The sequence below is a fragment of the Balaenoptera borealis genome (genome assembly GCF_965194805.1).
Source record: "Balaenoptera borealis genome assembly, chromosome: 1".
NCBI classification, from domain to species: Eukaryota; Metazoa; Chordata; class Mammalia; order Artiodactyla; family Balaenopteridae; genus Balaenoptera; species Balaenoptera borealis.
The window spans coordinates 189,717,833-189,733,966 of NC_138860.1; the positions used below are offsets into that span (position 1 = coordinate 189,717,833).

Below are 16,134 nucleotides of genomic sequence, written 5' to 3' on the forward strand. Positions count from 1 at the left end.
TCCCACTCCCTCAGAGAGGGTCTGGGTGGCTTTCCCCCAGGACCCCTGCCTCCCTCCCTCCCCCAGGACCACCTCCCCACGACTCCCATGCTCTTCAGTGAACCCCATTCTTCTGCACACCCCACCCCACCCCGGGCCGTGCCCAGACTACTGCTCAGCTGCGTTCTCAGACCAGCCGCTCGCCGAGGGCCGGGGAGGTTCGGGAGCCCCATCCCCCTGGGGAGTGGGAATGAGCTGCCGGCCACAGGAGAGGACAAGCTGCCCTCTGACAGGCCGGGAGCTGAGAGCCCAGGAGGCAGGCTGGGGGTCTGGGCAGGGGGCCTCTCCCATCACTGCTGGATAACTGACGTGGCTCCTCCTCCTTTTTGACGGTGGGTCCAGGAGATGCTCTTCACCCCTACACCCCACTTAGGACAGTCTTGCAAATTAGCACAGGTCAGAGCCAGAGAGGCGCCTGCTGTAGGCTGTAAGCACCCTGGGGACGAGCAAGGGGTCTGCGTGCACAGCCGCTGCAGCTCAAGTGCAGCTCGTACTGGGGGAGGGTCTGCTTGCAGGGCTCTGGGGCATGTGTCTGCGGGCAGCCCACCAGGAGGGGAGAACTTTCAGTTTGGGTGGGAGCTGTCTCTGGCCGGGCCCCTGACCACGGGGATGGCCCAGAAGCACTAATTCCCCTGGCGTGCTGGAGGGGCACGGCCGACTACAGGCACTCCCCCCCCCCGCCGCCAGAGCCCTGGCCCGCCCCACCCAGAGGCCCCCTGAAGCGGAGGGTCCTTACTCAGGGTGGTGGCCGACGAGAAGCCTCAGGGAGGGGAAGTCTCCTTTGGCGGCGGCGTAGTGAACAGGCAGGGCGCCCGTGTCTGTGGCCACGGTGGGGTCCCCACCGCCGTGACGCAGCAGCCAGTTCACCACCTCAGGGTGGCCGAAGCGGGCAGCCAGATGCAGGACTGTGGCACCAGAATTGTCTCTGTCCTGTGGGAGGAGAGCCCGTTAGTCCTAAGGCCTGGCCCTGCCCCCATCCCTCGCTCAGACCACGTCCTGCATCCCACCAGCCACTGGGGCAGTTCTGTCCTCGGGCACCTAACTGGCCCTCTCGGAAGCTCAGTCCATAGCGGCAGCACGGGGCCATCCATGCTGGGCTTTCTGAGGCCTGCAGGACACCCTGTCATCGCCCCAGCAGGAGCACCTGCCTGTCACCCAGGTGCTCGGGGAACACCTGAAGGAGCCGCTGGGCCAGGAAGAGTGGGCTGTTGGGCCCTGCTGTCAGGGGTTGGGGAGCAACCCCTGCCTCCTTCCTCTCCTCCTCCCCAGGTCTCACAAGGGAAGAGGCCTCCAGGTTGACGCATCTCCAACGACCCAACCTCAGTGCAGAGGACTGCACCACGGCCAGCAGACTCCCTGCTCCCAGCCCCACCCCGAACAGGCTATGTCCTTGCCTCTGGCTACTGGTGGGCAGGGCCGGGGCAGAAGCCAGCGGTGGTACGTGTGGGATACAGGCAGCCCCTGGGAAGGGCTTGGGCAAGACCCCTCTCAGGCACCCCAAAGGGGACGGGTGGATGGTTTAGGTGCTGAATGAGTCTTCCGTGAACATCCAGGTGTGTGTGTCTCTTGCGGGAGGGGGTTGGCAAATGCTGTTTATGTGACCTGCAGGCCAAGATGGGCAGACACCCAGAAGCCTGGACTCAGAGGCTGGGAGTTTGGGAGAGTGGGCACTGGTTCTAGAACAGAATGAGCTCCCAGCACTAAGCACGTGGGGTGACGGAGAGGTGGGCAGGGAGCTGGGCAGGGGCACGGGGAAGGGGGTGGGGCAGCCGTGGAGGCGGGCACGGGTTACCAGGGTTCAGAGAAGGGAAGCTGCTCTGTACGCCCACCCCCGCCCCCACCCAGAGAGAGGGCACCATGGGAACAGGTGTGGCCGAGGCAGGGGGCGCTGGAGAGACCCTGAGCTTCAGGAAGGTGAGTCTCAGTAGCGTGAGAAGCTCCTCTAAGAAATGCAGGGAAAAGGGGGGACAGAGGGAACGGGGTCCAGGGGCACGACGGGGAGGTCACATTTAGGGGATATGGGGTGGGGGGCAAACAGACCGGCTGTTGGGCAAGAACAGAGGCAGGGAGGAAGGGGAGGCAGAGAAAACAGTCCAGAGGAAGCAGAGGCCGATGCTGAGACTCCTCTGTGTGTGGAATGCCTGGGGAAGACCAGAGACAGGTGCAGTCTGTCCTCCTGAGCCCAGGGGACAAGGCTGGCTAGAGGTGACCCAGACAGGCCCATAATGAAGTATGCCCTGCGCCCCAGCTCTTGAGAAAGGCCCTCACTTCCCATTGGCCTTGGGGACTGTGGGTCTGAGGCTCCAGGGGGTCCTGATGGCTCTGGGCCTCTGGGTGAGGGTGGCAGTAAGGAGAGAATCACAGGCCTGTGACCGGTCCCCAAGGCTCCAACAGCTACGTAGGCCCCAGGAGCCTCCCGTGCTATGGCCCGCACCCTAAAGCTGCTTATCTCCCTGAGCTGAGCAGGGCCCCGGATCTAGGTCATCCTCCCACTACACACACACTTCGCCCCCAGCACCCAAGCCCTCCGGGGCGAGAGGACGGGAGACTTGATAAGCTGGGCACAAGGCCGCCTGCTCCTCCACCTCCTCTCCAGTGGCTGGGGAGGCTTCTGGCCAAGGCTGGACACCGGGATCGGAGAGGCATGCCACCTCCCAAAAGAGTGGGCAGGGACCATGTGCCAGGAACTCCTGATAACAGAGCTGGCCCGGAGATAAGGGGCCGGGCCACCTCCCAGGAGGGGTGGGATGGGAGGCCTGGCCATCCTGAGGCCAAAAGGTGGGGGGATGGGGTCTGGGCACCGCCATGACACAGCCAGCCAGCTCAGAGTCGGCCCTGCTTCCTCTCCTTCTCTATCCAGTTAACACAGTGGTCCTTGTAAGTGGGAAATCAGTTTTGTTCCTCCCTCCACTGGCTTTGCCCTACAACCAGAGTATCATGCAAATTCCTAACGCCAGCCTATGAGACGCTCTGGGACCTGGCCCTGCGGGCTTCTCCCTCCCTCACCCCGCTGCAAACATGCTCGCCTCCCTGCCGTCCCTGCTACAGGACAAGATGCGTCCCCCTCAGGGTTTTGTACTTCCTGCTCCTTGGGCTTGGTCATCACCTGGCCACTTCCCTCCCATCAGCCAAGACTCCCTTCAGAGGCCACTCCTCAGAGGGGCCTCCCCTGGCCACCTTGCCCACGCAGCTCCTGTCGCTCCCCACCACGTGGCCTAGCAGTACCTGGCGTTACCTGGTCTACTTTCTAGACTGCGTGTTTGCTGTTCATTGCCCCCATGGACCGGCAGCTCCCGGAGGTCAGGAGCACACCTGAATCCCCAGGCCTAGAACCTGCTGGATGCTCTGCGTCTAGCAGGATTGAGCAGGAGAGCTACACAAGAGAGCCTGAGCTGCCTTCTCCAGCTCAGGAGAGGCCAGGCTGGCTAACACCAGCCTGGTGGCCACTGAATGAGACCCACTGGGGTCTCAGGGCAGGAAGACTCGGGCTGGGATGAAGAAGCTGGGAGGCCAGAAGGGATGATGTCCTGGGATCAGCTCAGGTCCTTGGGAGGTCCCTCCCCCATTACCAGCCTCAACCCTCCCCTCACCTTAGGGACACATGCACCTCAGCCTGGGGTGGGCTGTAGGATTTTGTGCAAACCCCCCCCACCCCCTCGCCACTTCCCAGACCTGATCCTGGAAGACATGGGCTTCTGACTCCAGGCCCTTTGTCCCCCTCCCCTGCCCACTCTCCGGGATTCCCTGGATCACTGTGTTTCCCCCACCCCCCAGCTTAAATACTATCCCAGCTGAGCCCCATTCCATTCTGGTTTCCTATCACCCAGATGGTCTTCTAGGCGGTGGCCAGGGCTTGCCAGGGCATCTGCCCGGGTACTCTCAACCTGGGGAGCCCACCCCGCCCCAAGCCCTCTGGAGGGAGCTCCCAAGCCCACCCACCCTTAAGACCCGAGGGCTCCAGACCAGAACTCTCTCCTGGGGAGGAAGCCCCCCCCCCGGGTGCCCCGTGCGCGGCGCGGACTCACCTGCACTCCGCAGCCGCCCTGAGAGAGCAGCCACTTCAGGCAGCAGAGGTGGCCGGTGGCGGCGGCGTCGTGGGCCGGCGTGGCGCCGTTGCGCGCGCTGGCCGCGGCGGGCAGACCGGCCTCCTCCACCAGGAAGCGCAGACAGTGCAGCTTGCCGGCGCGGGCCGCGTGGTGCACTGGCAGCGCGTCCAGCGGGTCGCGCAGCGAGGGCCCCAGCAGGCGGGCGGCGTGCAGGGACCTCAGCACGTCCAGGTCGCCCTGGCGCGCCGCCTGAAGCGTCTGCTCCAGGGCCATGGTGCCGCCCGCGGCGCCGCGACCCGGGCTCAGCGCGTCTCCCGGGGCGCCATGCGTCTGTCCTCGGGCACCCGGAGAGCCCGCGGCGCGACCGTCGGGGCCTGCGAGTGGGGAGGCGGAGCGGCTGCCGGCCCGGCCTCTGCCCCGCGCTGCCTCGCCCGCTCCGCTCCGCCTCCGCCGAGCTCTGGGGCTGGGGGCCCCCGCGGCGCCCAACCTAAGCTTCGGGCCCGCCCCCCGCGCCGCCTCCGCCCGGCCCCGCCCGCCGCGGTCCGAGTCCCCCGCCCGCCCGCCACAGCTGCGCCGAGGGCCGGACTCCGGCGACAGAGGCGGTGCGCCCAGGGACTTCTCTCCAAATTTACCGCCGGTCAAAAAGCAGACCCCGGGACTTCCCTTGGTGGTCCAGTGGTCAAGAATCCGCTCTCCCAATGCGTGGGGCGCGGGTTCGATCCCTACTCGGAGAACTAAGATCCCACCGGCCACGCCGTGCAGCCAAAAAATTAAAAAAAAAAAAAAAAAAAGCGGACCCCGGTGATCAGAGCCGTCCAGGCGCTGGCGGGCAGACCCCCCAGACGAACTGACTCATCGACCCAGTGCCAGTTCCTAGGCGCTGGGGACACGAGCCAGCAAACGATGACCGCAGTTCCAGAGAGTGACAAGTGTGATCAGAGCCGGAAAACGGGGACTTAGTAAGTTATAGGGGCTACGTGGGCAGTCGGGGAAAGGGGAGGTGCGGTGGGCTGGGCTTTATTCAAAGGCACGTACCTAGGCGCATTCCAGGCGTGGGAGACTTCGAGGGCAAAGGCCGTGCGCTAGGAACAGGCCTAACAAGTCCCTCAGGGGCTCTGGGGCTCTGGGTCTATGCCCTGGCAGGTGGCATGGGTGCTGGGCCCTCAACCCTCCTCGGTCCCTCCAGACCCCCCAAGAACTGCCCACGTAGCCTCCCCGAGGCAGGGAGGGAGAGAAAGGAAAAAGGGCAGGAATGCCTGGTGGGCTCTGGTTTCCGGATCTAGACACCCTGGCCTCAGAGAGCGCCCAGAGCTGCCGCTGGGTGTCTGTCTGAGGCGGGGGAGTCAATTGTGAGCTTGAGGGCCCGGGGCTGCCGAATGGAGAGAGACGGGAAAGCAAGGGCTGGGGGGCAATGAGGAGGTGCGCCAGAGCAGTTGCCCGGAGAGCAGGGCCAGGACCCCTCCCCAAGGGGGCAGGATGGCCCTGGGAGGGCAGTGGGCCAGGAGAGCACACATGCGCCAACCACCCTGCCTGCTTGGCCGGAAGCCCTTCGTGGGAGCTGGAGGGAGGCACAGCAGCCTGGACAGGAGGAAGAACTGCTAGAAGATGGGGGCTGTGTAGCTGTGGGAGCACAGTCAGCACATCCTGTGCCCTTCCTCCCCGCCCTCCCCGTCACCCCCCCACCTCACCACTGAAGCCCCGTGAGGTCTCTGCACTGGGCTGTTTCACCCAGCGGGTAGCGGGGCAGGCACAGGATGGTGCTGGAGATGCCTTAGAGGGAAGCGGCTTCCAGGAACAGTGGGAATCCAAGTCCCTGGGACCAACACCAGGTGGCGCCACGTGCAATGGGCTCCAGCGCTCCATGGCACCCTCCTAAACTGGAGCCTCTGGGCCTGAGTGGCCAGGTGGGTTTCCAGCTACTTTCACCTCGCCAGACCCACCCCACTCCCCCATGGGACCTATGACGGCCGGGACCCCTACCCAAGGGGACAAGGGGAGGGAGGAGTCTTATGCTGGCCACCTCAGTGCTTTGACTGGCTCTTGGTGCCTGCCAGAGCTGCCCTCCTCTAGCCCACCGAGCGGAGCTGTACCCTGAGGCCTGCGAGTGGCAGGGGTGCTTTGATGACAAAGAGCCAAATGGCTTATCTTGAGGGCCCCTCCCTTGTGCTTCCTTCATGGAAAAAAAAAAAAATCCCTGCACTCCCATGTTGGCTCCCCTGGTCCTGGACACTCTCAACTATCACATGGTTTTGTCATTTTGGGGTCCAGATCAGGGTGATGTGCTGCTGCTACGGCATTGGGCAAGGCAGGAGAGAAAACCCTGAGCCGCTCCCGCTGCTGATACGGACATCTCCATAAAAGTCACGTGTGAGCACTCATCCTTGCTGACCATCTTCTCAGACTCCTTTCTGAGGATGCCACTCAAAGTCAGGCTGAGATCCAGGCCTTCTCTGTCCTCTCTGGGCTGCACTGGGTCCACGGGGTCCCGCTCAGCATCTCTAGCGAGCCCACGCCAGCAAGAACATATTTTTGGAAACCCTACTGCTTACCAGGCACCATGCCAGGCTTCACCTGCATATTTAGCCCCATAAGGATGCTATGAGAGAGGTACAACACTATACCCATTTTACAGCTGGGGAAACTGAGGCACAGGGAGGTTTTGTTTGTTTGTTTTTTAATTTGTTTGGTTTTGTTTATGGTTTCCTTTGCTGCGCAAAAGATTTTAAGTTTAATCAGATCTCATTTGTTTATATTTTCATTACTCTAGGAGGTGGATCAAAAAAATCTTGCTGTGCTTTATGTCAGAGGGTGTTCTGCTGATGTTTTCCTCTAAGAGTTTTATAGTATCCAGTCTTACATGTTAGGTCTTTAATCCATTTTGAGTTTATTTTTGTGTATGGTGTTAGAGAATGTTCTAATTTCATTCTTTTACATTGTTTGTTTGGTTTTATTTTTTAATGTATCTTGTCCACACTGGCACTCTGTCACTCTGGCAAATAGAAAGGGGCAAATTCAGGGGCTGACACTCACAGAGGCTGACCCTGCTGTGCCCTTCTTCTCTCTGCACCTGAAGTTCCCCCTGCCCAGAGCACCCCCAATGTCTCCCACCCTCCAGATGTCAGTTGAGGGGCTCCCTCCCCCACCAGGAGGCTTCCGCTCATTCTTCTGCTGGGATCAGGCCATCTGCCCACCTGTTATGTGGAAAACACCTGTTCAGACCTCTCCCCCCACCCAAGAGCAGGCACCCAGGTGGAGTGCGTCCCCACTGTACCCTAAGTGGTTCCAGCTTCCCTAAAACCTGCACCCCCATACTCCATCCACTCGGTTGTCTTACCTAAGTTCCCCTGGTTATAAACGACTCCTTCCTCCAGGTAACCAGCAAAACCCCCAGAATCCTTTGGTTGAAGGGAACAGCAATGGGAGAAGACAGGAGAGACTTAAAATCTGGGGTAACTGAAAATGCAGTCTGCTTCCCCACCCTCCAGGCTTCAAACGGTGGTCCACAGGCATGGAGGGGGATGTTCTAGGAAGAACCTTCTTCCCCAGGAGCTAGTTTCAGGGTATCTCAGCAAGGATGCAGAGGTTGGTGCAGGGGGGCCTGTCGGCACAGAGCTGAGTGAGCCAGTGTGTGCGGCCAGGGGTGGCATGTGGGGCATCAGTTAAGGATCCATGAAGTCCTTTTCTTGAGCCCCTAAAGAATAATTAATGAGGGAATTCTATGGTGGTCCAGTGGTTAGGACTCCGCGCTTTCACTGCCAAGGGCAAGGGCTCAGTCCCTAGTCGGGGATCGCAAGCCAGGCGGTGCGGCCAAAAAAGAGAGAGAGAGAACAATTAATAACCTTGGAGGAGGCCGGGCCATAGGTACCCTGAGCTCAACGATTCAATTTGAGGAGACAGTGGCTCAGGCATGCCCAGGCCCTGCTCCGCTAGATGTGTTGACTTATTCTCATAGTTAGGACTGTTACGGGGGTTAATGGAAAGGAGGGCCAAAAGGCGCTTGACATACAGCATGTGCTCCATAAGTGGTGGCCAGTCAGGTACGGGTGGCGCGAGCTCCCACTCGACCGGATGCTCCGGGCCCCTTCCTGATGGGTGCGCTGGTCTTCTCAAGCCCTGCTTGGGGAGCACGCGGCCGGGGGGACTTAGGCGGAGCGTCGAAGGTGGGGCGCGGAGATGGGGTTTGCGCGGCGGAGGGGAGGGCCTCCGTCCAGCACCCAGGACAGCGCCGGTCGGCTCCGCCCTGTGGTTCCTCCTCCCGGCCCGGCTAGGTGGGTGCAGCCCGCCATCCGCCCGCGGGTCGGCCGGCAGTCCGCCGTGCTGGCCGTTGCCCGGCCAGCCGGTTGATGGAGGGCAGCCCCGAGCAGATGGGCGGGGGACGCCCAGCCAGTTTGCGGCAGCACCGGCCACGCGGCGAGGAGGCGGGCCCGGAGGGAGGAGATGGGCAGCAAAGAGATGGCACCCAGGACTGCCCCGCCCCGCCCGTCACGTGAGCTCCGCCTGTGCTGTAGGTAGGAGCCCGGAGCTGGAGCCAGTGAAATGAAAATGAGCTCCGGGCGCCCCTGGGTTGCCTCGTTTTCTCTGGGCCTCAGTTTCCCCGTTCAAAACCGAGGACAGGGGAACCAGGTGGTCCCTAACTCGCTGAGGGCCGGAGGATTCTCTGGAGCCACCGGGGCCCTAGTTCTGCCTGGCCAGTTTCCAGCCGTTAGAGCCGGAGCAAGTTGAGGTCTCTTTCCGGGCCTCAGTCTCCCCTTCCAGCCCCGCAGAACAACTGGTGGGGCGAGTCCCTCCCCATAGTAGAAACCCGAGTGGTAGCTCCCTGAGGCCCGGGACTTGGGGGTCCTGCCGCCGCTGGCTAACCTGCCCAAGCCCAGGGCAGGGCTCAGAGGAGGCGCTGATCCCGAATGAGGGAAGAAGGGCGGCGTTGGACAAGAAGGGACAAGGGCCTGGCGCCACCCGCTCGCCTCCTGCCCGAGGGTCAGGGCAGCGAGGGCTTCGATGGCGCCCACACACACCCCTGCAGGTGCTCTGGGAGGAGGGCGCCCCGGGCTCGCAGCAGATGGGACTCGAAGGCCTGGAGCAGGAACCCGGGGCCTCCGCTGTCCCCCCTTCCGCCCCAACCCCGCGCAGGAACAAAGGCGGAGGTGGGACCCACAGGCGGCCTGACTCCGCGGGGCGGGACGGGGCGGAGCGGGCGCGCTGCCTCCTTAAAGCCGGGCTGCGGGCGTGGCGCGCGCTCCACTGGCGCCCGCTCCGGCCGCGCAGCAGACGTCCCTGCGGGCCTCGGTCTGCGCTCGGTGTCTGGGCGGGCACAAGTCTCCCACGCGCGGGCCCCGCAGCGGCGCCGCTTTCCCGCCGAGCATGGGGCTGCCTCGGAGGGCAGGGGACCCGGCGGAGCTGCGCAAGGTAGGAGCCGGGGCCTGGCGTCTGGGGGCAGAGCGGCGGGGGCGGGGGCCTGGACGGCGACCCGCGTAACCGCGGCCTTCGCGCCCGCCTGCAGAGCCTGAAGCCACTGCTGGAGAAGCGCCGCCGCGCGCGCATCAACGAGAGCCTGAGCCAGCTCAAGGGCCTCATCCTGTCGCTGCTGGGCAGGGAGGTGAGTGCCCGGGCGCTCGGGTACAGGCCGGGCGCACTGGGGCTGGGGGTAGGGGGTCCCGGGGCGTGGGGCGAGGAGGCCGGGCGGGCCGAGATGCCCTTGCCGGAGAAGCCGACGAGGGGACAACGCGCGGCGCCCAAGGCTGAGCCCGGGTTTGACAGGCTCGGCGGAGCCGACCCACCGCGGGCTACGGCAGGCCCGGCACCAGCTCCTGGGAGCGCGGTACTCACGGCAGCCTGCCGGAGGTCTGTCTTGTTTGTCCCTTTCTCTGTCCCTCTCCTTCGTGGCCGGGCGCAGAGCTCCCGCTTCTCGAAGCTGGAGAAAGCGGACATCCTGGAAATGACCGTGCGCTTCCTGCAGGAGCTGCCTGCGTCCTCCTGCCCGACGGCAGCGCCCAGTGAGTGACCCTGCCCCGCCCCGGCCCGGCTCCGCGCCCCGCGCCCCTCTCTCCACCCCGCGCCTCACGCCGCTCTCCCTCCGCAGCGCCCTCCGACAGCTACCGCGAGGGCTACCGAGCCTGCCTGGCGCGCCTGGCCCGCGTGCTACCCGCTTGCCGCGTCCTGGAGCCCGCCATGAGCTCTCGCCTGCTGGAGCACTTGCGCCGGAGGGCGGCCAGCGCCACCCCCGACGGCGGGCGCGCGGGGGACTCCTGCGGCCCGCCCGGGCCCTCCCCGCCGCCCGCGCCCTCACCCCCTGCGCCTCCTCGGGACCCAGGCCTCTGGCGGCCCTGGTAGTCCCCTGGCCGGTCCACGGGACCCTGCTGACAGCGTGGGACCAGGAATGCTGGACAGGCTGAGGAAGCTCTTGGTGGCGGCTCTCCTTCACACCACGAGGGACCAGCCTGGTACCTACAACCTGGCCAGACCCGGATGTTTGTGAGCTGTGTGGCAGACTGACCTCCATGCGGGCTCAGGAAATAAGAGGAGAGGCCCACTCTCAGCCCCAACTTGGGGTGTCTGGGCTAGAGGTAGAGGGGCAGGTGGCTGCAGGGAGAAGAAAAAGCCTCCCACCCCAGTTGGTGGAAGGGTTCTAGGGCTGGGCCAGCCACTGCTGCCTGAGCAGCCCACACACCTGCCCCAGCGCTGGCACCAGCCCAAGGGCTGGGCCAGGAGCTCACCTGAGCCAGGTGCAGCAATCTGCTCTGACTGGTCACCACTCTCCCAACCCTGCTTGAACCTGCCTTCTCGCCAGCTCAGCTTGGTAACCTCTGGGCACACAGCAGCAATGGCCTGAGGGGCTCTGAAGGCTGGGGAGTCATGACCTCCCCTCCTGGGCTCCCTGCCTAAGCTTCCAATTATAGGGACAGGATGCAGCCAGGGCTCTGTTTCCCGGGGGCTGGGGGCTTCCTTAGGTGGTCTTGGGAAGGATTTATTTCCCCAAGCATTAAGTTAACACCTGTGTACCACACACCAGGCCAGGTGGTCTTGGGGTGTGAAAAAGGGGTGGGACAAGAATGAGGGTGCCCTGTGGCCTCAAGGAAGCTAGCCACCTTGAAGGGCCCAGGTCCAGCACAGAGCTGGTGCCAGTGTGAGGTGAGCAGGTCCCATGTCCTGGAGCAGCAGAAATTCAAGGGCTGACACAGCAGGTTAAGGAACAGGAATCCCCCTTTCTCATTTTCTCTTCTGAACTGCTCTCTGCTACTGTCAGGACAGATAGCTGGAAGCAACTTGTTCTTAAGACTTTTCTTTCTTTCCCATGGAAGCCAGAGAGCCTTCAAAGGTCCAGTGGTGGTGGTGGGGTGCTGTGGATCCCAGCAGTGGGTGCCCAGGAGAAGGCCGGAGCAGCTGTGGCCCACCCTCAGTCGTGTTCCCAGCATCTCGTGGGGATTCGCTGAGCGTTTGTGGGAGGTTGGGAGTCCTCCCCCCAGTCCCCGGTCCAACAGCCTGTGCGAGGGACCAGGGCACTAGGGGCAAGAAGATAGAGCTGTTGGGGGGGGGGGTCACTAAATTGAGCTATGCCACATAAACCCATGATGACCATGGCACTGATTCTGGTGGCAGGATGTGGGGAAGCGGTGGGCATTACTGAGGAAGTCAATGTGAAGACAGCAGGGTGAGCCCACAGCAAGGGGGGCTGTCCTACCGCCTGTCTGGGCCCAGCTGGCTGGACTGCAAGCTCCTGCGGGGCAGGGCCGGGGCTGAGTGTACTGCCTTGTCCCCAAGGAACTCGGCACGTGGTGGGTCCTCAATAAACATCGTGAGCCAACGAATGGGTGATGTGACGGGCCCGCTCCACTGAACCCCGACAGACTGGTTGTTGCCTCAACGCCTATCCCCAGAGCCCTAATATCACTTTGAAAAGCTGCTGCCCCAGAGCATGAGCTCCCCGGGACAGATGTGGGGAAGGGTGTGGAGAGTAGGGAGGGCAGTTCCTTGGAACGCAAGCCTGCTTTCCTGAGCTGCCAGGAGCGAGTGGAGGGGGCACGTAACCCACAAGCCCATGCTCGCCACGAGAGTTCAAGTTTCTCCCTTGGGTCAAGGATGCCCATCCATCGGCACAAACTGGGCCGACTCCCTGTCCCTTTAAATAAGAGCTTTCAGTATGGGTTGAAATTCGGTAAAAACTGACCAACCAGAGGCCCCTCTCCTCCTTTCGACCACTGCTTGCTTCTGAGCCCCATCTGGGTCCCCAACTCTGTGACTCTCGTTGATCTGACCCCAATCAAGCCACAATACAAGCGGTCAGGGACGGGGCGTGTAGGTAGGCCAGTGACACACAGGGTCAGGCATTCCGGGGATCTGAGCTGGCGGCCAGCCAGGCCTTGGCAAGGAACTGAGACATGCCTGGGTGGGTGAGGCTCTGGGCCTGAGGCGAGAAGCCAGTTTCCCAGCAGGGACGTGCAAGAGCTGCCTAGAAGGTCTCAGCTGGTCCTCTGAGTTGGGCTTGTGAAATAGGGACGCCCACATCCCTCCCCTACAGGGCCCCTGCAGGTGCCTCCCCCTGGCAGCTCCCCAGGTATTCCCAGAGCCCCGTCTCATGGCCAAAGGTGAGCCCAGGGCAGAGCGGGCTTCTTCTGCGTGGGAGGGAAGCCGCCTCACTCAGGGGCATTTAATGATCCTTATAAGGCTCACAGAGTGCCCAGTGAACAGCTCTTGTAATGTCCTCTCTGTTCTGGTCCCATGACTCAGTCTAACTCTGTCTGGTTATCATGCTTGGTTAGAGGCAAGGCTCCCATGTCTCATAAACCAGTGGGTGAAATCGTCCAATGACCTAAGCACAATCAGAGCACTGAGCTGTCGGGGAGACTCAGGCTGGGGCCAGGCCCCACCTGTCCCCCGGCACCAGTTAATTTGGAGAGGGCAGATCTCGTTTCCATGAGGGTTGCCAGGGAGGACTCCCCTAATAAACATTTACAAATTACTCTGCTCCGCCTGTGAAGCCCAGACTCTGAGGATGAGTCTTCCGCTGGTTTATCTGGAAAAGGATCAGAATGAACATAGCCTGTGGGGAACGCCTGGAAGAATCTGTGGCTTTGAAGAATCCTCGCCACCGTGCTTTGGGGTGACCACGGCACCTGGAGACAGCGGCGGCACGTCCCCATCGTGCGCAGGCAGCCACCTCCTACTCGAAACGTCAATAAGCAGCCATATTTACTTTTTATTTATTAAAAAAAAATTTTTTTTTTGGCCTTGCCGCGAGGCATGTGGGATCTTAGTTCCCCGACCAGGGATCGAATCCGTGCCCCTTGCATCGGCGGTGCATAGTCTTAACCACTGGACCGCCAGGGACGACTCCATATTTACTTTTTTTTTTTTTTTAATTTTTTTTAACTTATTATTTATTTATTATTTATTTTTGGCTGTGTTGGGTCTTCGTTTCTGTGCGAGGGCTTTCTCTAGTTGTGGCAAGCGGGGGCCACTCTTCATCGCGGTGCGCGGGCCTCTCACTATCGCGGCCTCTCCTGTTGTGGAGCACAGGCTCCAGACGCGCAGGCTCAGTAGTTGTGGCTCACGGGCCTAGTTGCTCCACGGCATGTGGGATCTTCCCAGACCAGGGCTCGAACCCGTGTCCCCTGCGTTGGCAGGCAGATTCTCAACCACTGCGCCACCAGGGAAGCCCTACTTTTTTTTTTTTTTTAATTAAAAAAAATTTTTTTAATTAATTAATTTTTGGCTGTATTGGCTCTTCGTTGCTGCGTGTGGGCTTCCTCTAGTTGCGGCGAGCGGGGGCTACTCTTCGTTGCAGTGAGGGCTTCTCATTGCGGTGGCTTCTCTTGTTGCGGAGCACGGGCTCTAGGTGCGCAGGCTTCAGTAGTTGTTGCACACAGGCTCAGCAGCTGTGGCTCGTGGGCTCCAGAGCGCAGGCTCAGTAGTTGTGGCACACGGGCTTAGCTGCTCCGTGGCACGTGGGATCTTCCCGGACCAGGGCTCGAGCCCGTGTCCCCTGCATTGGCAGGCGGATTCTTAACCACTGAGCCACCAGGGAAGTCCCCCATATTTACTTTTTAAAAACACACCAGGGTGGGACTTCCCTGGTGGTCCAGTGGTTAAGACTCTGCGGTTCCAATTCAGGGGGCGCCGGTTCGACCCCTGGTTGGGGAATGAAGATCCCACATGCCGCGGCACAGCCAAGAAATTAAAAATAAAGTGACAAGAGATTGTTAAAGCAATAATTGGTTATTTAACACACACACACACACACACACACACACACCAGCTTGCTATAGCCGGTCCAGAGAACTAACCCACCCAATGGTGTTATTTCCCTTTTTGCCTGGCCCCTTCCCCGTGTGGGTGCATCTCTGGGGTGCTGGGTGCCTGTGTGTGCGTGTGCATCCCTGTGCAGCCAGGTGGCCATGCTGCAGAGAGCTGCCCGGGCACTCGGTGTTGGGGAGAACACAGCCACCCACTGAGGGTTCCCAGTGAGGAACTGGTTTCACTCTGGGTTTTGAGAGGCCCTGGCAAAGCCCCAGCCACTTAAAGCAGCTATAATAAAACTCTGAATGGTTTCAGGAGCGTTGAGAAAGGCGCTAGAGGGCACACCCTAGGTGCACTCATGGTGTCTTGTCACCAAAGGGCCATTGGGGGGCAGTAGGGAGCAAGGGCTGGTGGCTGGTCACAGGACCGCGCTTTGTGAGCGAGGGGTTCCCTGGCCTGGGGGCTAAGGAAGGAGATTTCCAGCTGAACAAATGCCTGCCGCTGGTTCTGTTTGGAGGGAGGGCCCGAGAGCCACCTGTCTTGGTGCTCGGTGAATTAAAAACCTCAGGGAACACAGGACAAAGTTCTTAAAGAACAAAGAACCATTCTGGACCTCAGAAATCAGAGACAGATTCAGGTTTTATGGGGACTACATTTTGAGGCCCTCTGTAAGAAAACATGTAAAATTATGAGTATAGATTTAGGATGGAAGTGAATATTTATTCAGAAGGAAAAAATAAGTCACTTCAAACTAGTGGTGCCTGCAGGTTGACGTCCCATCCCTTTTGGTTTCTCCTTAAGCAATTTACCAACATACTTCCATAAATATGCTTCCTGGTGACAATCCTGGCCTCCCCCTGCTCCTAGAATTATTTTTTTTTTAATCCTGGACCCTCGGCAGTGAAAGCACAGAGTCCTAACCACTGGACTGCGAGGGAACTCCCTCCTAGAACATTCTACTACCTGTCCTTGCTTGTGGGCGATCCAAGCTTAAGCCTCATCAGCCTCATGGTAAATCCACCCCTACCCAGAATGGGCTCTGGGTCTCCTGCAATGACAATAATGAGACAAATGCCTTCCATTTGCTTCCTCCACCCATTTCAGGCTAAATATTACAAGGTATAGACTCACACAAACATTGACATCATTCACGGCATTTTTCCCCCTTTGCACCACCTGGAAAGCTTGTTAAATGCAGATTTTTGGGTCCCACCTCCCGGGGTTCTGATTCCCTGTGTCTGAGTCAACAGCCTCATACCTTTCACCTGATGGGGGGTTAATCTGCTTGAGCGGAAACTCCCTGGTGGTCCAGTGGTTAGGACTCGCCGCTTTCACTGCCGAGCGCATGGGGTTCAATCTCTGGTCGGGGAACTACGATCCCATGGTGAGGCCAAAATATATATATATATATATATATATATATATATGCTTAAGCAGAGGCCACTCCTCTGAGTATGGGGGCAGCTGGGGGCTGGGCTGGGCGGGGGTGGGAGGTGGGGGTGGGAAAGGGAAGTTAGCATTCAGCTGGGTACAGAGTGTCCGTTTTGCAGGATAAGAAGAGTTCTGGAGATGGAATGGTGGTCATGGTTGCACAGCACTGTGAATGTACTTAATACCACTGAAGTGCACGCGTAAAAATTGAGATGCTAAATTTTATATGTATTTTACCACCAAACAGTAAACTAAAAGATACCTTATCTGGAATTGGGGCAGCTACTCAACTGGGTCCTCTGGGATCCATCTGGTTTCCCAGGAACCAGACTGGTCAAGTAAATGAAGCCGCGATGCATCCTTTAGGTCTTTTAAGTGTGGCATTAAT

At 60.5% G+C, this 16,134-nt stretch overlaps 2 protein-coding genes across 4 annotated transcripts in view; one reads left to right on the forward strand and one right to left on the reverse strand.

Moving 5' to 3' along the window:
• Window positions 1-4,525, reverse strand: part of ESPN (espin) — a 31,343-nt gene extending 26,818 nt beyond the window's left edge. For all 3 annotated transcript variants that reach the window (XM_082390477.1, XM_082390476.1, XM_082390475.1), the window contains exons 1-2: window positions 4,065-4,525; window positions 776-969 (exon numbers count right to left, since the gene is read on the reverse strand). In XM_082390477.1, coding sequence (XP_082246603.1) covers window positions 776-969; window positions 4,065-4,358 — 488 coding nt within the window. In that variant the 5' untranslated portion in view covers window positions 4,359-4,525. The remainder of the gene's footprint in view (window positions 1-775; window positions 970-4,064) is intronic.
• Window positions 4,526-9,049: 4,524 nt separating this feature from the next.
• Window positions 9,050-11,883, forward strand: HES2 (hes family bHLH transcription factor 2). The gene is made up of 4 exons (XM_082392358.1): window positions 9,050-9,488; window positions 9,583-9,678; window positions 9,976-10,075; window positions 10,162-11,883. Exons 1-4 carry the CDS (start codon window positions 9,444-9,446, stop codon window positions 10,410-10,412), a joined length of 492 nt encoding a protein of 163 aa, XP_082248484.1. The 5' UTR covers window positions 9,050-9,443; the 3' UTR covers window positions 10,413-11,883.
• Window positions 11,884-16,134: the final 4,251 nt, after the last annotated feature.

What these genes read in the sequence shown, in the direction of transcription:
- HES2 (XM_082392358.1), top strand. Translation starts at nt 9,444, where the DNA reads ATGGGGCTGCCTCGGAGGGCAGGGGACCCGGCGGAGCTGCGCAAG. An exon ending in ACCCGGCGGAGCTGCGCAAG is followed by an intron (nt 9,489 to 9,582) that starts GTAGGAGCCGGG and finishes GCCCGCCTGCAG; the next exon opens with AGCCTGAAGCCACTGCTGGA. An exon ending in TGTCGCTGCTGGGCAGGGAG is followed by an intron (nt 9,679 to 9,975) that starts GTGAGTGCCCGG and finishes GGCCGGGCGCAG; the next exon opens with AGCTCCCGCTTCTCGAAGCT.